General features: G+C 49.1%; 1 protein-coding gene across 1 annotated transcript in view; it reads right to left on the reverse strand.

Moving 5' to 3' along the window:
* The window catches only part of VAV2 (vav guanine nucleotide exchange factor 2), a 134252-nt gene that overhangs the window by 43507 nt on the left and 67359 nt on the right, over positions 1-23386 (reverse strand). The window contains 1 exon segment of the mRNA XM_008497263.2: positions 3601-3659. Within this exon segment, the coding sequence (XP_008495485.2) occupies positions 3601-3659 (59 nt within the window).

The raw sequence follows: 23386 nt of genomic DNA on the forward strand, positions 1-23386 counted from the left end.
TGGATGGGGCTTGGAGCAACCTGGGCTGGTGGGAGGTGTCCCTGCCCATGGCAAGGGATTGGAAATAGATGATGTTCAAAGTCCCTTTCCAACTCCAAACAGTCTGTGGAGTCTATGAAAACTTGGAAAGGGAATGAAAACTGAAGCCCAAGAGCACAGAACCTTTGTAACCCCCCACTGTAAGCCCAGGCTGCCTCTGTCTGCTGCAGGATCCTCACGTCTGACTTGGAAGCATTCAGTGCCAGCCAGCATGAGAAATGGGGTAACAGACTGAAGGGGCCCTGAGTCAGGTCTGCAGTGGAAACTCTGCCCGTCCAGGCTGTAGGAGACAGAAAGGTTCCTTGTTCAGAGCAGCCACCAAGGGGCACGGAGCCGAAACTTCTGACTGCGCCTGCCGAGTCCTCCAGACCAGATGGAGGAGAGGCTAAGAAACTATAAAAATTCAAAAATAAAAAAAATCTCCTTTCCTTAGCTGCTGAGCCATGTGACACAATGAGGATTTTCCCCTTGTCCCTGCATTTCACCCCATGCAGGAAAGGGAACTGACACACCCCAGCAGAACCCGCGCTCCCAAACCAGACCAGAGGCTGCTGGGGGCTGCCTGTGCCCAGCCCAGTGGCAGCTCCCCTCTCCTCTCCCTAAACCCAAGTGAGCAAAGGTATTTCACACCTCCTCATCTCCCAGAGAGGAAAATCAGACACCAAAAACTAAAGGATTTGCCCAGGGTGATGATGGATGGCACCTGGGGCAGAGCTGAGATGCAAAGGTTGTTTCACACATCTGCTGTCCCTCCAGCATCTGTCTTTATCCACAAAAGCCTTTTTCCTCTGAATGCCTCAAAATAAAGGCAGAGAATGTGTCTTTTTTTAATTCCAGGAGGCACTAATAAGCCTCCAATCACTGAGGGTCTTGCTACACACGGGGTGCTACCCAAAGAAACCAACCCCGTGCAGTGGTGGTTGCAGGCAGAGGTTTGAATTAGCAGGGAAACATCATCTGTGCTCTCTGCACACACAGCCTATTCCTGCAATTTCCATGCCCTGCAAAGAGGGAAAGTCAAAGCACCATGCTGGAGGGTGACAACTTCCAGAACCTGCAAGTGGGACCAGGAGAGAGGAGGAGGAGGATGGGGACAACAGCTCAAGCCCAGCCTTAGCACTGAGCTGCAAACCCAGCACTGCATTCAGGATCCCCTCCTGCCAGGTTTTACTGCTTGTAGCTTGTTCCTTGGGAGAACCACTCTGTCATCTCAACAGAGTTATTCTGATAGCTATCTGATTTGCTCTGTGAAACAGGGTTTCTCTGGCAAGGTTCATGTATCCAGAAATTATTAGACAGAAAGACTTTTTTTTTTTCTTTTTTTTTTTTCCACACAAGATTGATTTTTATTTTTCTACCCTACATGCCAGGGAGCTTATTGAAGGACAAAAAATTGCCTGGGGGATTTATTTCATTCTTAATTTGCATGGTCCTGACATCTTAGCCCCCAAAAGTGGGGTTGGAGCAGAGCCAAGCTCATGCTATAGGGCTGATGGCCCTACAACCCATCTGTCATCCTCACTGCACTCCACTGCCCATGTTTTTAAGCACCATGCCAAAGCCAACAGGACTCTTCCCAGGATATCCATTGGGACAGAGACCCCAGGGGGCTGAGGGCAGGGGGGGGCAACTTGGGCAGGGGCTTTGTGGAGCCAGAGCTGCTGCTGGGTCCTACAGATGGAATGGATGCACCTGGAATTTATTTCTGTCACTGATGGTGCAGCAAGAACTCATCTCACTAAAAGGGGAAAGACAAGAGGGGCATTTGGTGTGATTCTGATTCTGTGAAGTGGGCAGAGTGAGGCTTCCCTGCCTCCAGGGGAGCTTGGTGATGTCAGTGATTAATTGAAATAAATAAAATTAGGGACAGCAATGGGAAGGGACACCCCAGGGGGAGGTTATTTCCCAGCTAAGAGGAGTGACAGCATTTTCTGTTCTTGCAGAGCTGACCAAGGGGAGAGGAGCAGCATTAAGAGGCAGGAAAGCAGTGTTAAAAGCAAAGCCCCACTAAGCTCTCTGCTACTCTTGTGTAATTATGGTGCCAAAGGCTTCCAAGATAAGGGAATTTAGTGGGAACTGTAAATGCTGGTTGTAAAATGCATGAGAAAAAGCCACATATCCACAAGAATAGCAAAGCCTCCTGGCTCCCAGCTATCCCTGGCAGCAGCAGACCTCAACCAGCCAAAACCTTCCAAGAGGACACCCATCCAGCTCATCCATCCTCTGAAGGGACACCAGGACCTCACTGCCCAGGGGACATCCTCTTCCAGCAGTGCCCCAAGACTTAATCCCAGCCCTGGAGAAGGCACTGCAGCTCCAGCCCATGGGTTCCTCCATCCCTCCCTGCATCCAGATGTGCTTTTGCCTTCAAATAACAACCACTGCAGACTTCTCAGGGCTCTCCTTGATAATAAACAGCCCTAAACTTACAGCACATCTTTATTCCTCAAACCTTCACCCCCCTGAACCTTCCCCCCCTCCCAGTCCTGGTGGGATCTGTCAGGTTTGTGTTTAACAGATGGGAAGGCTCTGAGTTTGTTTTCCACGTGAAAAGCTGCTCCCCTCCAGCAAGAGCAGTGTGGATAATCAGTGCAAACTGATTAGAGCAGTGAAAATCAGTGCAAAGAGCAGAAATGTGTGAGGTGGTGGGCATGGAGGGGCAGGAGAAGTAGAAAAGGGACACCCACACCCAGCCCACATCCCCACCCCCTGGGATGCAGCCACAAACCAACCCCTGACTACAGCCTGGCCAGAAAGGCAGCAAGACACATTCTGTAAGGAAAAGCAGACGTGTGCTGTAGCTGGGGGCAAAAACACAACCCCAAATAAAAAAAGAGGAAAGGTAGTTCAGGCTGAGAAATCTTCCCAATTATAACTGTGCTCCTAATGAGAAGATGCTGCCAGATTAATAATAAAAATGCACACTAACAAGAAAACTCATTGCAAAGCAGTTTTGCAGGGAATTGAACAAAGAGGAGGATAAGAGCTCTGCTTAACAGGGCTGGCTGTGGGGTTTCACTCCTTCCCCATTGCTCCTGCCAGCTGCAGAGGAAGAGCCTGGCAGCAGGGCAGCCCACCCCAGGACCAGGTTACCCATTAACCCCATTACCCACCCAGCACTAATGTGTCCTTGTCACCACCAGAAAGGAATTTCCCACAAAGGCCACCTGGGTACTTCTGGATGGCTTGGGGACAGAGGGGGTGACACCACAGCCCATGGGCACTCCTGGCTTTCCTGGCTCAGCCCCTACAGAGGGGACCCAAGCAAAACCTCCAGACAGAAATACTAAACCCCACCCTGCTTACCCTCCCCAGCAGGCATCCTGCATACAACTTGTTCTGTTTTCACTGATTTTAATTGTAAAACCATTCCCCAGCAGCCAGAGAGGTTCCTGCCTCCATCCCAAAGGCATCCTTGAAGTCTGGTAAACCCTAATCTATCCCAGCCATATCAGTGCCTCCATAGAGAGCCTGGGAATATTAAATACTCATTAAATACTGGGAATATGGACAGGGAGAGAGAGAAACATTATTTAAAGCATCATATTGAAAGGATCTTACCTAATTCCTTTGGTTTGAGCGATGCTGTGGAAGGAGAGTCTGGATACTGCAGAAATCACCTGGAAATGAGAGAAAAAGATGTGAGTGTGATTACTGAAATCAGAGAAAGGTTTGGTGGGAACTTGAGCCCTGTATTTGAATCTGAGGAGCCACTGAAACGGATGTGCCCCAGCACCCCCAGCACTGTCAGAATGTCACCGTGGGGGACACTCTGGGGACACTCTTAGTGCAAACACTGCTTTGGGTTTTATAACTGAGAGAAAAGACATTTAACCCTCAGCTATAAAGTTATCCATTCAACCACTTAAAAAAACTCCTCTGATTTTGTATCTTAGTACCAAAGGTTTATAAACTCCTTTCATCTCTCAAAATGATCTTATTGAGGGAAACTTGCCAAGACTGATGGTTTGGACTTCTTGGATTTCAATAAATTTGCATCATCAGTTTGTCAGAGGTTGAGTGCAGACCATCACCCTTTTTTTTGGCAGAAAACAGCCAGAAGTGATTCAACAATAAAATCATCAGCATGACAATCAGGCACAGCAAAGCCCCCAGATTTTTCTGCAAAACTCCCGTTTCTGATGGAAGTTGTCATTGCTACACAGAACTTTCAATGAAGCCAAACAAAGAATGGTTTTGGTCCCTTATAGACAGAAAACGTGTTTTACTCTTGCTCATATTCATCATTTCAAAGCCAGATTGAAAAAACAAACCTGTTATTTTTGGGCTGCTTTCCCATCCACTGGAATGAACACAGATGCCTGAGTCCAGATCACAGAAAAAGCACTTCTTGAGCAGCCCCTGCTCCAAACCCTGCCTTCTCCTCCAAACTTTTGCAACCTTCATCCCTTTCATCTTTATTTTTTTTTACCACTCCCATGAATCCCAGCCCAGCTACCCCACACCTGAACCCAAAGCTGCCCCAGATCAGGATTTAGCAGTTGACTTCCACAAAAACCCAGAGATGCTGTGTTATTCAAAGGGACCAACAAAACTCCATGAATATTAAAACCTGGCCAAGTTTTTCCCTGCTATAAAATGGCACAGCCATGAGTTCAATGCAGGAAGAAGCTCCAGAGCATGAGGGAATTTTCCTTGCACCTCAGACACTCTATTGCCCCCATGCAATGCTTCTAGCACAGGAAAAATAAAAAAAAAAAGGGGCTTTAACTTTTCTTTCACCTCCTTTTTTTAAGATGCTTCCCCTGACAGCTCCCTCTAAGCAGAGGATGAGAACACTGGACTTTTAATTTTTTTTTAAATATACAAATCATTATTTTTGCTCCTTCTGCAAGGAGCATTTGCAGAAGAGAGAGCTGGGCCGACTCCAACGGGATGAGGTTCAACAAGGCCAAGTGCCGGGTCCTGCACTTTGGCCACAACAACCCCATGGGGAGCTCCAGGCTGGGGACAGAGTGGCAGAAAGGGACCTGGGAGTCTGGATTGCCAGGAAGCTGAACATGAGCCAGCAGTGTGCCCAGGTGGCCAAGAAGGCCAATGGCATCCTGGGCTGGATCAGAAACAGCGTCACCAGCAGGTCCAGGGAAGGGATTCTGCCCCTGTACTCAGCGCTGGTTAGGCCACACCTCGAGTACTGTGTCCAGTTCTGGGCCCCTCAGTTTAAGAAGGATGTAGAGGTCCTGGAACAGGTCCAAAGGAGGGCAACCAGGCTGGTGAAGGGACTCGAGCACAGGCCCTATGAGGAGAGGCTGAGAGAGCTGGGGCTGTTCAGCCTGAAGAAGAGGAGGCTCAGGGGAGACCTCATTGCTGTCTACAACTCCCTGAAAGGAGGCTGTAGCGAGGTGGGAACTGGACTCTTTTCACAGACGACCTTCAACAAGACAAGAGGACACAGTCTTAAGTTGTGCCAGGGGAGGTTTAGGTTAGATATTAGAAAGAATTTCTTCACGGAGAGGGTGATCAGGCTATGGAATGGACTGCCCGGTGAGGTGGTAGATTCTCCGTCCCTGGAGACATTTAAAAAAAGACTGGATGTGGCACTCAGTGCCATGGTCTAGCAACTGCTCCGGTGGGTCAAGGGTTGGACTAGATGATCTCTGAGGTCCCTTCCAACCCGGCTAATTCTATGATTCTATGATTCTATGATTTGGGCCTATTTCTCAACTTTAAGAGTCCACCTGGTTTTGCAGGGACACCTTGGAGCCACTGATTCTGGACCAGAATTACTGTGGACTGAGAAAAGAAACTAAACTTCTCGAGCAGAAATTTTGTGGCATGAATAGAAATGCAGTGAAATTCCACATGTGACTGTAATCTACCCAAAAAGCAGGCCAGAGAAAGGCTGATCAGTTCTGGAAAAGGTGCTTCAGCCTCAGGCTGTGCCATCAGTGAGCTCCCAGGGCCATTTTGGGGAGGTGTTGAGCAAGGCTGGCTTGCCAGGTCCCTCTGACACTCCAATCTCAGGCTGCTCTCTGGCTCTGAGGAGCATCAGGCACATAAATGACTTCTGGTAACACCAGGTTTCAAGGAGCAAACCTGCTCCAGAGAAAGCAAATGGAGCTGACCCTCACTGGAAAGAGATGGAAGCCCTGCCCAGGAGCTCCAGGTGGAACCAAGTCCCTCCCTGCACTCCAAAGCTCATCCTGTCACCTCAATCTGCAGCTTTAAATAAATTGGCCTTTTAGAGATGAAAGGAGAAACCAGGTTAAAAAATAACCAGGAGTCAAAGAAATCAGGTCTTACACCCAAAACTGTCAGCAACTTCAAACACCACACTGGGCACCTCATTAAATCACAGAATGACAGAAAGGGAGGGGTTGGAAGGGACCTCTGAAGATCATTGAGTCCAACCCCCCTGCCAGAGCAGGGTCACCTCCAGCAGTCACACAGGAACCAGGTGGGCTTTGAATTGTCTCCAAAGACTCCACAACCTCCCTGGGCAGCCTCAAATCCCAGCCTCCTGCCCCTGCAATTCTCCCCAGTTTGGGAAGGGAGGTGGGACTGGGTTCACTGGTGACCAGGAAGTGCTCCAAGGCTCACCAAGGCAGTGATGCTGGTGAGTGGGATCAGTGATGCTGAGCCCAAATAGAGCACAGAGGGTGGGGAGCCTGCTGGCACCCCCAGCCCTGCTCCACAGGGGCTTAAAATAGTCCAAGGGAAGCCCCAGACTGAGTGACTGAGTCTCCCTGCAGTCTATTATTAGACATCTGAAGCACAAAAATCAGTTTATGAATCAGATGGTTACACTGCAGGCTTTGACTTCCAGGGAAATTGAAGAGAAAAAACACCCTGTTCTCTACTTCAGCTCTTTCTGCTTTGTTCTCTGATGCAAAGCCCCAAGTGCTGAAACATCCTGGCACATCAAAGCCCCAGGTTCCAGTCTGTGCAGACACCTTTGCCTTTGCTCAGGCTCCCAAATTGATGCTCGGGCACATCAGCAAAGGGACCCACACTGAGGCATCAGGTAGAGGAGGAAGCTTCCAGGAAGTTTGGCATCTCCAAAAATGAGACTGAACTGTCCCAGTATCAAGGAGGATTTTTCCAACATCTCCTGCCAAGGCAGTAGCCAAGAGCCAGAAACGCCAAGTGCAACCCCAGCTCCTCTTACAGCTCCTCTGCTCCAGCCCCCAACCAGGGAAGTGCTTAAGCACACGTTTAAGGATAAATAATCCTCTCAATTTCAACAGGATTAAACAGCATTCTTGAGAGTAAGTCGGTCCTTAAGTGTCTGCTAAACTGTGTCTCATTTTTCCTGTAAAAATAGCTTCTTATTTGAAGAGAACCCCAGTCCTGTGTCCTGCCACTCCTGGCTACCGTCTGCCACGAGGCCAGGCAGGGGCCACAGCACTGTGCACCCATACAGAGGTGGGCACCAGAGGTCCCTGATCTCATCTAGAGCTTTTTATTGCTTCTGCAACACAAGAACATATTAATACAACCAATAAAAATCTGGCATTAAGTCGACTTGTAGTTAAAACTAACCTACTGCCCCAACCAGGCAGCTGCTAGAACCAAGACTGCTGCACAGAACCCACAGACTGGTGTGGGTTGGAAGGGACACTGAACACCATTTATTTCCAATCCCTTGCCATGGGCAGGGACACCTCCCACAGCCCAGGCTGCTCCAAGCCCCATCCAACCTGGGCTGAGACCCTGCCAGGGATGGGGCAGCCACAGCTTCTCTGGGAAACCTGGGCCAGAGGTTGAGCATCCTCACAGCAAAGAATTTCTTCCTAAAATCTCATCTTAATCTCCCTTCTTTCAGCCTAAAACCATTCCCTTTTGTCCCATCCCTCCAGGCCCTTGCCCCAAGTCCCTCCCCAGCTTTCCTGGAGCCCCTTCAGGCACTGGAAGGTGCCCTAAGGTCTCCCCAGAGCCTTCTCTTCTCCAGGCTGAACAATCCCAACTCTCAGCCTGGATCCAGACAGAGCTGCTCCAACTCTTAGATCACCTCTGTGACCTCCTCCAGACTTGTTCCAAAAGCTCCACATCCTTCTTGTATAGGAGACCCCAGAACAACATTGCTGGGGGTGTCTCACCAGGGCAATGCAGAGGCAAGGACATCAGTAGTGTGATGGTTTCTGGATGTGCTGGTCCCTTGTACCACACTTGAAAAGGCCACAACCACCACCACAGCATCAAGGCTGAGTGCTGGGCCACTGCAGCAGCTGGGGTACCTCTTGGAGGTTGTCCTGGTCCTATTCCAGGCCAGCAACATCCCAGGAGAAAGCCCGAGCAGGCAATAGGGTCAGCAGAGTCCCCTGAACATGCTGTGTGGGAAAACTCCACTTTTATCTATGCATTTGCCTTCCAGGAGGCCTGCAGGCTTAACCAGGAGCTGACACAGATTATTGCCATTATTATTACTTCTTCATCCATTTCTCAATGCAATTTCCTCCAAGAAAACTGCTTTCAGCACACAAACATTCCCATCAGAGCCCCAGATAACACCCTGCTGACAGCAGGACCTCAGAAACCAGGTTATAACCTGCAAAATGCAGGTGATGCACTGGGAGACTTTCTCTCCAGTCACCCTGCAAATGGGTTGTAACTCCTGGTGGTTTCCCTGTGCAAGGTGAGGGATGCCCTTGACACTCCTCCTGTTCCAGCCTGCCTTGGATTTGTAGGCAGGAGCCAAACCCAGGCACTCAGCTGATCATTCATGGGGTGAAATCGTTGCTGGGGATCGACAGACCCAGCAGCAGAGCACGAGGGCCATGCACGTGGGTTTGGAGGCTGAGCAGCAGAGGTCTGGTGGAGACTTTGATTTTATAAAGGCACCAAGTTATGTACTTCAAAAAAAAAAAAAAAAAGCAAAAAAAAAGCAAAAAAAAGCAATAAAAAAAAATAAAATTAAGTCTCGAACTTCGTTCCTCAAATTCATTCCACAAGAATCATCATGGACTAAAGCAATGGGGGTTTTGTAAAGAAAAAAAACCAACCAACACCTTAAGAAATCACAACTTAACTTCATCCCTACCAACTTTCTTTGAGGAATGACAGGTTTGAAAATAAACTAAAGCAAAATAAAAAGTCAATTATGATGCTTCCTGCCCTTTCTATCTCCTCCAGCACTGTTGATTGCTGATGGTATCTCTCTGCATCTTGGAAGCTCTCAAATAAACTCTCTCCTTATTTGAAAAAACAAACTGACCCCCCTGGGTCAGAGCACACTTTGCACAGGAGGAATTCCCCAGTTCTGCCCTCAGTGAGCTGCCAGGAGAGCCTGGGGAGCCCCACCAGGTTCCTGCCTTCCCAGAACAAACCAGGATTTGCTTCTGAGCAGCGATAACCCTGAGCAGACACCTCGATGTTGCCACCTCTCCATGTGTCCTTTTGGGAGAGAGGTGCTTTCAGAGCCTGAAATTTTATGGAATCATTTTCTGGTTTGCCCCTAAACAAGGCAAACCAAAATCCAAGTATCTCAGTGGGCAGAAACCTGACCCTAAACTGAGAGCCACACTGGCTGAATAATCTCAGAGCTGGATAGTGGCACCCAGTCGTAAAAACACTGATGTGAAGAGTCTCGGGGACAAAGCTGCTAAAATAAAAGCAGTCAGACAAGCAAATCATGTTTGCCCCAGTTGCCTGGGTTCGTGGTGCTGGAGAACTCTGGGTTTTCTCCCACCATTGCATGGGCTCAGGTGGCAGCAGTCAGCTCCTGTTCCCTCCAGAGCATCCCTGCCCACCCGGGGCATTGCCCACTGCTTCCCACCCAGCTGAAACACACACACAGGGGGGCTGCACACAACCTGGATCTCCTACTTGCAAACCCAAGTGTCACCAGCAATTTCCAGCCTCCCATCTCCTCCATTTGCATATGCCTCACCCAGGATTTCTCCCTCAGAGAGATCAGCCCTGAAAAGTCAGTGGAGCCAAAGCCTGAGCATGAGAGCCAAACCCAAACCACAGCCAGCTCGCTCTGGATCATTTATTTGTGCTCCGTGCACATTCCTGCTCAGTAAAAAAACCTGCAAGACCTAGCAGGGAGCAAACAGCAAACCTACACAGGACTGCTGCCCCTTCAGCATCCCCAGCTGGTGCTGGGAATTCCTGAAATCCACCTCTCCTGATCCAAGCTGGTACCTGAGCAGAGCATTGCTGGGCACGGCCACGGCAGGAGGGGACCAGGCTGCAGGGATTTGTTTCCTTAGGCTGCCAAAGGCACACAGAGCCCCTTTAAGGGTTCAAATCAGTTTGATTTTCCTCCACCCAGGGCTCTCTTCTCTCAGCTGGACCTCATCCACCCAGCTGGCTGCTGAGGACAAGGGCTATTAAATAATAATCCCTTTTGGATAATTGGATTGTGCCTTTCCAGGTCAGATCTCCCTGCCTGAACCTTTTCCCCACAGCTCCTCTCCACCTGCCTGGGGATGCCACCAGTTTTGCCTCCAATTCCTGCTCCTGGAAGTTCCTCCCCATGTTCCAAGGCTCCAGCACTGCCCTGGGTACTGTGTCACCTCCCCAGCTTTGCCCTCATTCCTCCTGCCATCCCAGTACCCACTGGCTTTGCTGGCCTGTGGAGCACAAGCCAGTCAATGCTTAGAGCAAGAATGGAATATATTTGGGCAAAGGGAGCCAGCAGGGAGAAGAAACAAAGAGTTTCATTTTTATTGCAGCTGGGATTTTCAGCATCCTCCTGCTGGCTGCCTGGAGACAAGGAGGATTCCCAGAATTGCCTGAGCACAGGGAGTCTGAGCTGAGGGCTGGCTGCCTTCCTCCAGACCAAGGATATTACAAAATCAACTCTGTAAAAAAAAAAAAAAACAAACCAAAAAACAGTGTGCAACTGGAGGGGGTTCATCTGCACAGCTCTGTAATAGTTACAAAAGCTGCCTAAAAACAAAAAAAAAAACCAAAAAAACCCCTGTCTTTCAGAAAAGAAAGGTAATGGAAGCCAGGGAACTGGGCTTGCTGGGAAATTAGAGGGGGAAGGGAAAAAAGCCCAAACCAACTGGCTAAAGCAGGGGTTTGGGTCAGGTCCCTGAAGCAGACACTCCACAGAACATCCCTGGCCTGATGTGATGGCTCCATCAGCACCAGCCCAGACCACAGCTCCTGCCTCCCCTCTGCTCCATCCAACCACACTGGCTCCTTCCCTCTGCCCCCAATTAACCTTGCAGAAGATCCCTAATGAACCTGGATGGATGCTGAGATCCCAGATGGAGCTGGGAGCAGTGCTGAGGGGAGGCAGGGAGCTGGGCACAGCCACAAAGTCCCCTCACCCAGCCAGGCAGGACAGGGAGGACACATCAACATCTGCCATCAGCTTCCCCTGAAAGCACCTCAAAGGAACCAACCTGCTTTTCAAGAGGAAAGGAAAAAGGAGTTGCTGGTGGGCTGTAGGGGAGGGCAGACAGAGCCAGGACAGCCCCTGCACTTTTTGTAAGCAATTACTGACATTCCCAACCCCCAGATTCCCACTGAGGCATCCAGGGCAGCCCCATGGATCCTCATGGTGTGGGGTGACCTTGGGACACCTTCCAGAGCATTCCTGTAACATCACGGTCACAGAGTTTTAGCTGAGCAAGGATAAAGTGCCCTCAGTTCTGGTCTAGGCAGGCAGTGTTCAGACAGTCCTGCACCCCAGCTGAAGCACCCCAGAGAAGTGGGGAGAAACACAATTCCACTTCTAAAAAAATGGTGCCTAAAAGCAAGACCAGGAAACTCAACCAAGCCCCAAGTCAAGCCCCAAGTGGCAGCTCCAGCACTCACTGTTATGAAAATACTTCCCCACTGTTTACTCACTCCCCTCCCCCCCATTCTAAAAACCTGCTTTTTCCAGAAAAAGGATCCTTGCAGAAGCCATGGGACACCCTTCTGCTCTGCAAAGCAGGCATCCACCACCCAGCTGGTCCTAAAAGTCTGCAAGGGCTCTCCTGCCAAAGGGATGGATCTCCCCCCTCTCCTTCCCTGGAGAAGTGACAAGCAGGTAGGGAAAATCTGAAGGAATGAGCTCAAGCGTGGGAAGATGTGAAACATGTAGGAGGAGGTGGGTGCTGACAGCTCCGACCTCAGCTCCTTCAAACTGGGGGAGTCTCTGCTGAAAGGCACCAAACTGTGCTTGAAACCTGCTGGGCTCTTGGCCCTTCCTGCTTTAAAGAAGGGCAGGAAGGAGGTGGGGAGGGGGGGAGGGGTTGGAAAAAAACCAAACCAAATCTTAAATACTAATTAGCTTAAAAAGCTGGTAACTAGATTTACAGAGGAGCTCTGCAAAGCCCTGACCACAGCAGCTAAGTGGGGCAGCCAGGGCTGGCAGCAGGGCTTGGCTTCCATCACCTCGTGCCATCACGTGGGGCCAAGCCACCACAAAGGGACATTGTGCCAAGGGATTTGAGCATGGGGGGGGGGAAAACAGCAGTGGAATCATTTCCATGCAAAGGAAGGAGAAATGTCACCAGCTGATAAAAGCATTCATAGTGCTCTCGGGTTTCCAAGGGGTCCAAACCCTGGTCCTGTTGCTCTGGGCAGCTCTGTGTTGCCCCCAGGACTCAGAGCCCACCTTGTGCTGGGCAGGGGGGTTGGAATGATTACATCTCTGCTATGCATGGATATAACTCTCATGAAAAATCAGGGGAAAGGGTCCTGCAGCCAACTCCTGATTCCAGAGCACTGACACAAATAGCAGAAATAAGAAATATCAGAAAAGCAGCTCCAGGCTGAGAGGTCTTTCTCACACCATGTGGAAACACAAGGAAAAGCAGAACTTTGGCCAGAAGCAAGTTCTTCCTCCTCAACAGCTGAATTTGGGCAGTTTTAGCTAAATTTCCTCCCCAACTTGCAGGGCACCTGGTTCCAAAACCTCTGGTTCTCCTCCTCCCATCAGCAGATGAGACAGGGACGTGGCTCTGCTCACAACCTGCCATGGGCTTGTCCCCACCAGGTGTCCCCAGACCTGAAGCTTTGCTTTGAATTTGCTAAATTCAAAAGCTGCAAGGCAGGGAACCAATTCCCAACACCTCTGCCCTTTGCTCAGCTCTGCCTCCAGGTACCCAAGTGACTTCCAAGCCAAAGGGCTCCTGCAGCCCCAGGGAGAGCACAGCATGCTGGAAGGAGAGATGCTCCCCTGAAAGCATCCATCCCTCCCTCCCTCCCTCCTCCCCCACTACTGATTGGATTTGTAGAAACAGATGGAAAAAACAAAAAAAAAAACAGCTAGTCAGATGCAAAACACAGATATCCCAACCTGCTTCCCAGAAACTGGCTTAAGACTGTATTATGTTTAATCCCTTTTCATCAAGGCCTTGAATGTAAGCAGAAAATATTACAGATTTTCACATCCTTTTAAGTTCCTATTTCCCCCTCTGCTCTGAAATGGATTTTGCTGGTCAGAGAAAAAGTTATAAAGCACAAAAAAGAGAAATTTAGGAACATTTCACATATGCAGGAGAAATTGGAAGCATCTTTATGAACCCAATTCACCTGCACAATGGTAATTTACCTACTGAAGAGAGAGGGCTTGAAATTCTCCTTGGCTTTTTTTCCCCTCATCTTTATTCCAGGTACTACAGAATAAAAAGGCAGCAGGATGTATAAAAAAAGCACAATGGAAAGTGCTAAAAAGCCAGTCCTTTGTATTCTGATTTCTGGCACCACCACGAATTCCAGACATTTGTTTCTCCAAAGCAATTTAAATCCCTTCCACCCCAGAGCAGCAGCACAGACAGGAGATGCCCAGCTCAGGACCCACCTGCATTCCAGGGACAGGTTTGTCCCTCTCTGCCACAGGGAAGGATTTTGGCTCAGAGGCTCAGACCCCATCCCCATCATCCCCTCAAATAAAAACAGAGGATCCTGCTTAACAAACTTGAGGCATCTGCAGGTTAACACCTCCAAGACTGCTGTGGGTCCAAGCCAGGAAAGGCAGAAGCAGCTTTTCCTTTGATTTCTCAGGTTTAGAGCCCTGGCTGCACTTTGGGGCTGGAACACAACTGGAGGCTGGGGTCCCCATCCTGCCTGCACAGCACCAGGCTCTGCCCCAGGGAAACCCCTCAGAAAGCCCCTTCTGCAGCAGCATGGGCAGAGCTCAACCAGCAGAAGCTGCTGGAAAGCCTTGGTTTACAAATTGGTAGAAAACTCCATTAAGCTCCAAGAAATCCCTATAATACTCAGGTACAGAGGAGAGGCTGGAAGCAGTGAGAGGTTTGCAGGTGTAGAGTAAAAAGCAGCTTTCTGAATTCAGCTGGGAATTGCTGCTTTGAATTGTTGGAAGCTGGAACTGCACTTCTGCAGGGATGGGAGAACCTCCCCCCCAGAGCTGGTTTTCCTGCAGCCAGAGACTTGGGGGGTGTCACAAGAATCCAAATGGGGGGACAGACCTGGGAGCTGCTCCAGGGACTCCACACTGGGACACAGACACCTGAGTGAAACATTTTCAGTCTGACAGCTTGAAGTTTAAGAAAAAAGGGAGAAAAAAGCCCAGAAGAACTTGATGTGTTGGGGAAGAAAAACCACATGATCCAGGAACACACAACCTGCCAGGTTATTGGTGGTATTATTATTATGGTTAATTAATATTAAATTATTGTTGTTATTATTTATTATTATTATTGCTACTACTACAAACCTGGCCTGCTAGGCAAAATTCCCCAAAGCCACCCAAGTCTCAGCTTTCCTGGGATCAGCACTAAATGTGCCTCTCAGACACCTCCAATTCTCCAGCACCAGTGACACTTGGACTTGCAACCACAGCCCATCACATTTCCAGGGGATGTTCTGTGACCCTGAAAACTGCTCTGGGAGCTGAGGCATCTCACAGCACTCCTGGCTGTATCTGAGATTAGGTGTAAATACAGGGCCCTGGTTTCACAGGTAACCTATGAATAACCTTTCAGATCACCTCCAGCAAGTGGTAACAGTTCAAGTGTGGGGCACAAGGAAGCAAACAACTCCCTTTCTAGACTCATGAAACATTAATACAGGTTGTGGCTTGTGTTTTAAAGCAAAAGCATCCACCCCTTCCTCCTGAAAGCCTTGGAGAGGCTCTCACACCTCACACATCCAGGGTCAGGCACAAAGCAGACAGGGAATTGTTCCCTCAGCATCTCAGCCACTCCGTGAATCCCTGCAAGTATCCAGCAGGTCTAGAAAATAAAACACATGAACCTCAGCCTCCCAGGATTGCAACTTTAGCCACTATTCCCTCCCCCTTCCAAAGTTTTTCTAAGGAAAGGCAGGAGAGGGATATTCAGGATGATGCTGAGGGAGGCAGGCAGGAGATCATGGCCGCTGTTCCCTCTTCCCGTGTAAAGGGCATGGAAAATTGCACATTCCAAACAAATACCTAACTTTTCCAGGCTATTGAGAATCAATTAAAAGCAGCAGGAGCACAGGTGTTCCCAGGGCAGAGCTGGCTGGTTCCATGCTGAAGCCATCACGAGGAATTTACTGCTCCCAAATGAGTTAAAAAAAGAAAATAATCCAAAGGTGCAGAATGCTCTGGTTGAACCTTCAGATGCTCCACACCAGGTGATAAGGAGGAATCTCTGGCACACGTCTGACTCCTTGTTTCTGTCTATTCTCTTTCCCTGGCTTGCACACCCAAGCTGGAGAGAGGTGCCCAGAGGATGCTGCCAGCTGGACCCTTCCATGGCCATTACCTGCTGGGACATCTCAGTCACTTCTCAGCTGTCTCAAAAGCATCCCCATGGAAAACAACTGAGTTAAAGCCCCAAATCCTAGAAGAACAGGCAGCCACTGGGAACTAAACTGAGCTGCTCAGATCATTAAGTGTGAGGAGGACAGGAGGCAGCTGCCATTGCCCCAGGTCCCTGCTGCCCTGCCAGGCTGGGGGAGCAGAAGATCTCACCAAAAACCCCCAAAACTCCTTGGTTGATTCTCTTGCTCCAGCAGCAAGGCAAGCAGAAATGCACCATTCTCTTCTACCTTCCCAACATAAACCACACATTACTTTTTCTTCTTTTTTCTTTTTTTTTTTCTAAACCATTTTGCATTCCTGGTGCTGCACCCAAAGCAGGATGAGCAGGATGGCTCCAAGCAGTCCAAAGCAAGGAGGAGAAATACCCAGGCTCCTGAGGTCAGTGATGACACCTTTTGTGTGGGTTTGTGTTGTTTAGGGGTGAGGGGGGTAAGAAAACAGCTGGAATTCTCACTCAGTAAGCCTGAGGGTGTTGAGCACCAGAGAGAGGGACATGCTCCTGATTTTGGTGGCTTTCTCTTCCTCATTGCACAATTCCTACCCAGCCTTCCAGGAACTGCAAGAATAATTTTGAAAGCAAGAGGCCAGCCTGGGCAAGGACCACTTTGCCAGCCTTATAAATACTACCAAAAGCTTCTCTCTTTAGAGTTATTAGATGATTTATGCAAGTGAAGACTCGTCAGATTGTGCAACACCCAAGAAGGCTGTGCAGAGGAAGGATGATACTCCTCCTCTTCTCTGCCCCCCCCAGAATGAGATAAAAGGATTCTTTTCTATTTTTTTTTCTTTATTCTGCTTCAGTTCTGAGAAGCTGCTAGTGAAACACCTGCCAGAGATAAATGTTATTTTGGAAATAAAACAAGAATTCCATCAATAACATTCAGGCTGCAGAAATAACCTTCCCTGGCTTCCCTGCTGGTTTGAGGGGATGGTTCTCAAAAATAGCTCAAAGGATGGGTCCCAAAATAGCAAACACTTCCCTGGAACTGTGATTAACCAGAAGTGTCAGCACCCTCCTCCCTGGGCAGACCAGTGTCCAGGATCAGCTTTACTGGGAGAGCTGAACTCCCCAGAGGTCCCTTCCAGTTCTGGTCATTCTATGGTTCTGAGCTCTCCAGCAGAGCCCTGGGAGCACCCCTGGGAGTGGTTGGCACCACACACACCATGTGTGCCAGCAGATAAAGACCTCTGACACTTCCAGCCACATTTTTTTCCATGGCTGAATCCCATGGTGTCTGTTCATCCATTTACACCTGGAGGAAGGCAGGAGCTGGGGGCTGCTGGGGAGGGAAGCCACACGGCAGCTTTTCTGAGCCCCTGACAGTCAGAAACTCCCCTCCTTCCCTCCCAGACTGTAACAGTGGATAAATATACCCCCAAAGTGCTTTGATTTGACTGAGTATGTTAAATTTAGTCATTGCTCTGCCTCTGCAGACAGCACAATTTACAGTTATGTGGGTGATGGAAACGTGCATCCCCTGTAGCACTGGTGGATGGGAGAGCTGCAGGAAAAGATATCCCAAAGATTTGCTCCTTTGGCAGGGTGTGCACGGTCACAGCTCACAAATTACAGGGTGGAAGGGAAGCTGGAGGGATTTCCATGGTCACTACTGTAGAGAGGGTGAGACAAGATGATCTAAGGGCCCCTTCAGATCTAACAAGCTGTAAAAAAGAATAAAAAATAAAAAAAACCAAAACCCCAAACAAACTCCATAGGTTACATCTTGGCTGCCTCAAAGAAAATTAAAGGAAAAAAAAAAAAAAAAGAGGCAGGCATGATGCTTTCAGCCAGTGATTTAAGGAATGCACACAGCTTTGTCTAAGATGCTCAGGCAGATTCCCCAGCTGGATCCTCCACCATGAGCTCAGCTTTGCTCTGAGGACCTGCAGCACATCAGTGTGGCTGGAAAGAGCAGGAAAAGCAAACTGGAGAGTCCCAGGCTCTGCTGGGGATGGGTGGGAAGAGTCGGGCTGGGAATCTTTTCATCCCAAGGGAAGAAGATCCTGCTGGCCCAGGCACAGCCTCAGAGTTACATCAGCTCCTCAGCTGATCCAGCCTGACCCCCCCAAAGTGTCACCAGCTGTTTATCTCCTGCTCAAATGGGAGTGTTTAAAATTTAATAGGAACAGATTGAGCAAGTGTGGAATGTACAGCAAGCAGAAGCTCTGCAGAATTTTCAACATGCAACGTTTAAAGCAGAGGGGCTGGGAAGAGTTGAGCTCCAGGAAAGAAATGCCAAAAAAACCCCACGTGGGGAAATCACACGTTCATCCAGAGAGGGAAAGGCAGCTCCAAGCACCACGTGCTCTTTCTTCCAGCCCTTAAATCGGATATTGGAGACAAAGAGCAGCCAGACAGCACTGTGGGCAGCCTTGGGTTGCAAAGGGAAAGGAAAAAAAAAAAAAAGGGCTTTATCTCTGTGTTAATACAGGCTGACTCCAGCATAGACCACAGGCAGCATTAAGGGCTCAGGTTTCCAGCACATGTTGACAAAGAGCATCAATTCTGCAGCAAGATGGATGCTTAATGATAACTGAATGCTCTGCTGAAAGGGGATGGAGGGTGTAGTTACCAACAGGCTAGAAGGAGGAGAAAACAGGGGGAAAAAAAAAGGAAAAAAAAAAAAAGGAAGGGAAAAAAACCCCTAAAACAACCCAAACAGGAATTACTGGTTGCAAAAGGGCAGGTCTGTAAAAAAGCCAGCACCTAAAGCTGCAGCCCAAAGGTCACCCAGATCTGGAGATGAGATCAAAGTGACTCCAACAGAAATAATTGCTGTCACCTTAGGTATGAGCTGGTCAGTAAGGGAGGCTCATAAAAAATCTTCCCCCTGGAGCTCCTATCCAGAATAAAGATGTTTTGCAATAAACCAGGTGAAGCAGGTTTCTGTCCAGGGAAGCTCCTAGAAACATCAGTCAAGTGTTTACTTCTTATAAGGGGAGAGAACAGGAAACTCATCTTTGGTTTAGTTGGCTCTCTCGACATTTTTGCCCTGGTGATGAGAGCAAGGAGAGCACTTTTGGAGGTTGCAGCCTCCCTGACTTCACCCCACAAAGTGACCGAGGGCATTTGATGGGGCACAAAGCACCAGAGAGCCCAGCCCAGGATGAGACCCTGCCCAGGGGCCTCATGTGAGGCTGAGACAGTGGCCAGAAGCCACACAGGATGTAAATCCACAGGCAAATAACCACACGTGCTTAATGGCAGCAACCACTGAAAGGCCCAGAGGAAAAGCTCAGCCTGCCAGAAATCTGAAAGTTCAGGAGTGGGACAGCACAGGGAGAAGTGGCTTTGTGCTGTGATAGGAAATAAGCACTTTGCTTTTGTCAAATAAAAAGAAAAAAAAAAAAAAAAAAAAAAAAGAAAGGGGCTTCCTTTGAATCCACAAACATTCGTTTTCCATTTTTGAGCAAAAAGGTCCAAAAATGTGCCTGAAAATGGAGTTTTGATGACTTTTTTTCCCCCATCTGCTGTAAAAGATGTTTATTGTTTCAGTCCTTTTTTTTTTTTTTTTTTCCTGTCACGTATTTTGGCCAGATGTAGATGATGTGCCTGGACTGCAGAAAAGCAGCATTTGATAGCAGTACCCAAAAAAAAAAAAAAAAAAAGAGATAACCAGCTCAGACTAAAGAAAAGCTTTCATTTAACATCGGGTCCTCTGCGCTCCATCAGCCCGAGGAGCAAACTGGTCCTCAGGGATGGATCTGAAAGGTTTGAATAATTCCCCATCAAAATGAACCATACCTGGATGAAACTTCCACCAAAAGCATCAAGGCAGTACAAGAGAAGCCAGGAGAGGGAATTCCCAAGAAACACATTCTTGGGAAAATGACATCCCCCTGAGGAGCACAACCTCCCCACCCATCCCTGGCTTTCAGAGTCCCCCCTTCTGAAATACATTATGCTGGGTACTTGAATAATTATGTTTGACTTATTTAACAATTTAACAGTCACACGCTTGGCTTTACAGCTGGAGGAGTAAAATCACATGTTTGAGTTACTAAAAGGCAAAAAAAAAAAATATATATGTATATTTATGCAAGCACTCCCTGCTCTGAAATGGCATCTGCAATGAAAATGTTCAACTGAGCAAATTCTTCCCCTTCCTGGCTGTAAATGAGATATTAAATGGGTTGTCTGGGCAGCAAACCACCATAAAATAAAGATGGGTGTGGAAAAGCAAGGGCTGGGTGCAGGCAAGGTGAGCTGCTCCAGCACTGAGCCCTGTGCTCCACCATGGCAGGACCGCAGGTGGGCTGAGCAGCACCCATCCACCCAACCCCCCTTACAGGAAAAAACACCCCACAGGGTGACTGACACATCAACCTATAAACTGAATGGGGACCTGGACTCTCCCATCAGGGTATTCATGGGCTGACCCTAAAGGTCACCCAAGAGTTGAGTTTCTGCTCCCATCATCAGGGTCCAGACTTCGTGGTGCCTCTGAAAAGCCTCAGAGGGAGCTCAGGTGGGCAGCAGTCATAGAATCACAGAACCATAGAATGGGCTGGGTTGGAAGGGACCTCAGAGCTCATCAAGTCCAACCCTTGACCCACTCCCCCCGTGGTTCCCAGCCCATGGCACTCAGTGCCACATCCAGGCTCTTTGGAAAGATCTCCAGACACGGAGAATCCACTCCTTCCCTGGGCAGCCCATTCCAATGCCTGATCACCCTCTCCAGAAAGAAATTCTTTCTCATCTCCAACCTAAACCTCCCCTGGCACAACTTGAGACCCTTTGTGCCCTCTTGTCTTGCTGAGAGTTGCCTGGGAAAAGAGCCCAACCCCCCCCTGGCTCCAACCTCCTTTCAGGGAGTTGCAGAGAGTGATGAGGTCTCCCCTGAGCCTCCTCTTCTCCAGCCTCAACACCCCCAGCTCCCTCAGCCCTTCCTCACAGGAATTCTGCTGGATCCCTTCACAGCCTCCTTGCTCTTCTCTGGACCTGCTCCAGCACCTCAATCTCCTTCCAGAACTGGACACAGGACTCAAGCTGTGGCCTCCCCAGAGCTGAGCACAGGGGCAGAATCCCTTCCCTGGACCTGCTGGCCACGCTGTTCCTGAGCCAGCCCAGGATGCCATTGGCCTTCTTGGCCACCTGGGCACACTGCTGGCTCATGGTCAGCTTCTGTCAATCCAGACTCCCAGACTTGTTTGCCAGCTGTTGTGTGCAGTGAAACCCAGCTCTTCCAAGCAAGCAAGGTGTGCCAGGGATGCAGGAGCTACCAGTGGGGCTCTCCATCATTTAGCTGACACAGGATTGGGGCTTTCTTCTCTACACCACTTGCCCGAAGTCAAGAGGGGCAATGGGTTTAATACTTACCCCAAAGATGCTCCAGGAAATATCCTGAGCTCTCCCTTTCCTCCTCCCAAGAAACCCACACCAGCTCCTCTGCAATATTTATCCCAGATCTTCATTATGCTGCCTGCTACCTGACACCAAGCCTGCCTATGAATAACTGTCCCTGGAGAACAGGGCAGGGAAAAAGGAACAAACAGGCTCAAACAGGGGGAAAAAAAAAAGTCATATGTCAAACCAGCACAGCACCAGTGAATTTACCACATATCCCATACCTTGCTGGGACTGTTCTCCTCCTGGCCCAGAAACCAGAGCCCTTCCCTGGCCACCAAGGGCCACTTGTCTCTAAGGCTGAGGTGATGCTTGGGGGACACAAACTATGGGAGGAGGGAGCTGATGGGGGGAGAGAGAAGAAGAAACTGGAGATGCACAGAACCACTGAGGGAAAACCCAGCAAAATGCCCCCCCCCAGTTATCACAGAGGCAAAGCTCTGCTAACAAAGGCCCCACTAATGCATGTTTTCATCAAATGTTTTATGCTGCTCCAGCCAGGGAGTGCCAGCAGGAATCAGTGTCTGCCAGCATGATAGTGGGTGGTGGGCACAGATATCTGTGAAGCCAGGGATGAGAGCTGATGGGCCAGAACAACTCAGCATTTATTAAGACTTCTATTAATCAACTACCCGAGCTATTAATATTGGAACCACTCTGTTAAAAAAGAAAAAAAAAAAACAAAAAACCATGATCCCAACTTGCTGCACCTCAGCTTGTTCCTTCACAACCACAGACATGCTGGGAACAGGTCTGAGCCAGGCTTCTCCCAGTTCACCCCAGTGAAGCCCCAGCATGGGCAGCATGTCATCCTGCCCTTGCACTAGCACATGGTGTTCCCTGGATAAAACCTGGAATCTCTTTATCTCTTCATCCCAGCCTGGACAGGGGTTCTGGGAGTCTGGATTGCCAGGAAGCTGAACAGGAGCCAGCAGTGTGCCCAGGTGGCCAAGAAGGCCAATGGCATCCTGGGCTGGATCAGGAACAGTGTGGCCAGCAGGTCCAGGGAAGGGATTCTGCCCCTGTGCTCAGCCCTGGTGAGGCCACAGCTTGAGTCCTGTGTCCAGTTCTGGGCCCCTCAGCTCAGGAAGGAGATTGAGGTGCTGGAGCAGGTCCAGAGAAGAGCAAGGAGGCTGTGAAGGGATCCAGCAGAATTCCTGTGAGGAAGGGCTGAGGGAGCTGGGGGTGTTGAGGCTGGAGAAGAGGAGGCTCAGGGGAGACCTCATCACTCTCTACAACTCCCTGAAAGGAGGTTGGAGCCAGGGGGGGGTTGGGCTCTTTTCCCAGGCAACTCTCAGCAAGACAAGAGGGCAGGGTCTCAAGTTGTGCCAGGGGAGGTTTAGGTTGGAGATGAGAAAGAACTTCTTTCTGGAGAGGGTGATCAGGCATTGGAATGGGCTGCCCAGGGAAGTAGTGGATTCTCCGTGTCTGGAGATCTTTCCAAAGAGCCTGGATGTGGCACTGAGTGCCATGGGCTGGGAACCACGGGGGGAGTGGATCAAGGGTTGGATGAGCTCTGAGGTCCCTTCCAACCCAGCCCATTCTAGGATTCTCTGATTCTGATCCAGTTTTCCCAACCAGAAACACACTTCCATGGTGCACAAGCCAAGGATGGGACATGTCTAAAGCAACCAGACCACCAGATGTTTCAGTGATTCTGCTGAGTGCCTTCACTGATGTCTGCACTCCCTTAGGGCTCTGCAGCTTTTTTCCCACTGATGCCTGGGGATATCCTGATGGGATTTTCCCCTGGAGCCTGGGAGATGTGGGGGATGCTGTTGAGACACCCCAACAGCCTCTCCTCCCGTGACTCCAGCAGAGATCCTGGGGCCAACCTCCCTTCCCCTACACCAAGCCAATAATTTCATGATACAATCAACCTAAATTAATTAAACATCCCTCTGGCAGGGGGGCTGTCTCTGTTCCCCCCCATTTCCTTACCTAACCCCAGGAGAGGGGTGTTGGGAGTGACACTGCCAGCAGAGAATGTCACAGCTACCAGGTAGAGCTTTAGTACATCTGCTTTAAACTCTGCTTTGTTATCGTAAATTTATAGTTATACTATTAAATATATTTATAATAATATAAATATTGTATATTATTAATAATTAAATATTATATTATAAATTTATATTTCAATTTATATTGAAATTTTAAAAATATAAATCCATTATCAATTTATGTTAAGAGATATAACTCCAATTATACAGATGTAACAAGGAAATTCTTGTACCAAATGCATGGCTTAACATGAAATTTTATGATATAAAGTCTCCTGAAGTGTCTTTTTTTTTCCCTGGGCTTTCCAGGAAAAGCCTGGA

The sequence above is a fragment of the Calypte anna genome, chromosome 17 (assembly GCF_003957555.1).
Source record: "Calypte anna isolate BGI_N300 chromosome 17, bCalAnn1_v1.p, whole genome shotgun sequence".
Taxonomy (NCBI): Eukaryota; Metazoa; Chordata; class Aves; order Apodiformes; family Trochilidae; genus Calypte; species Calypte anna.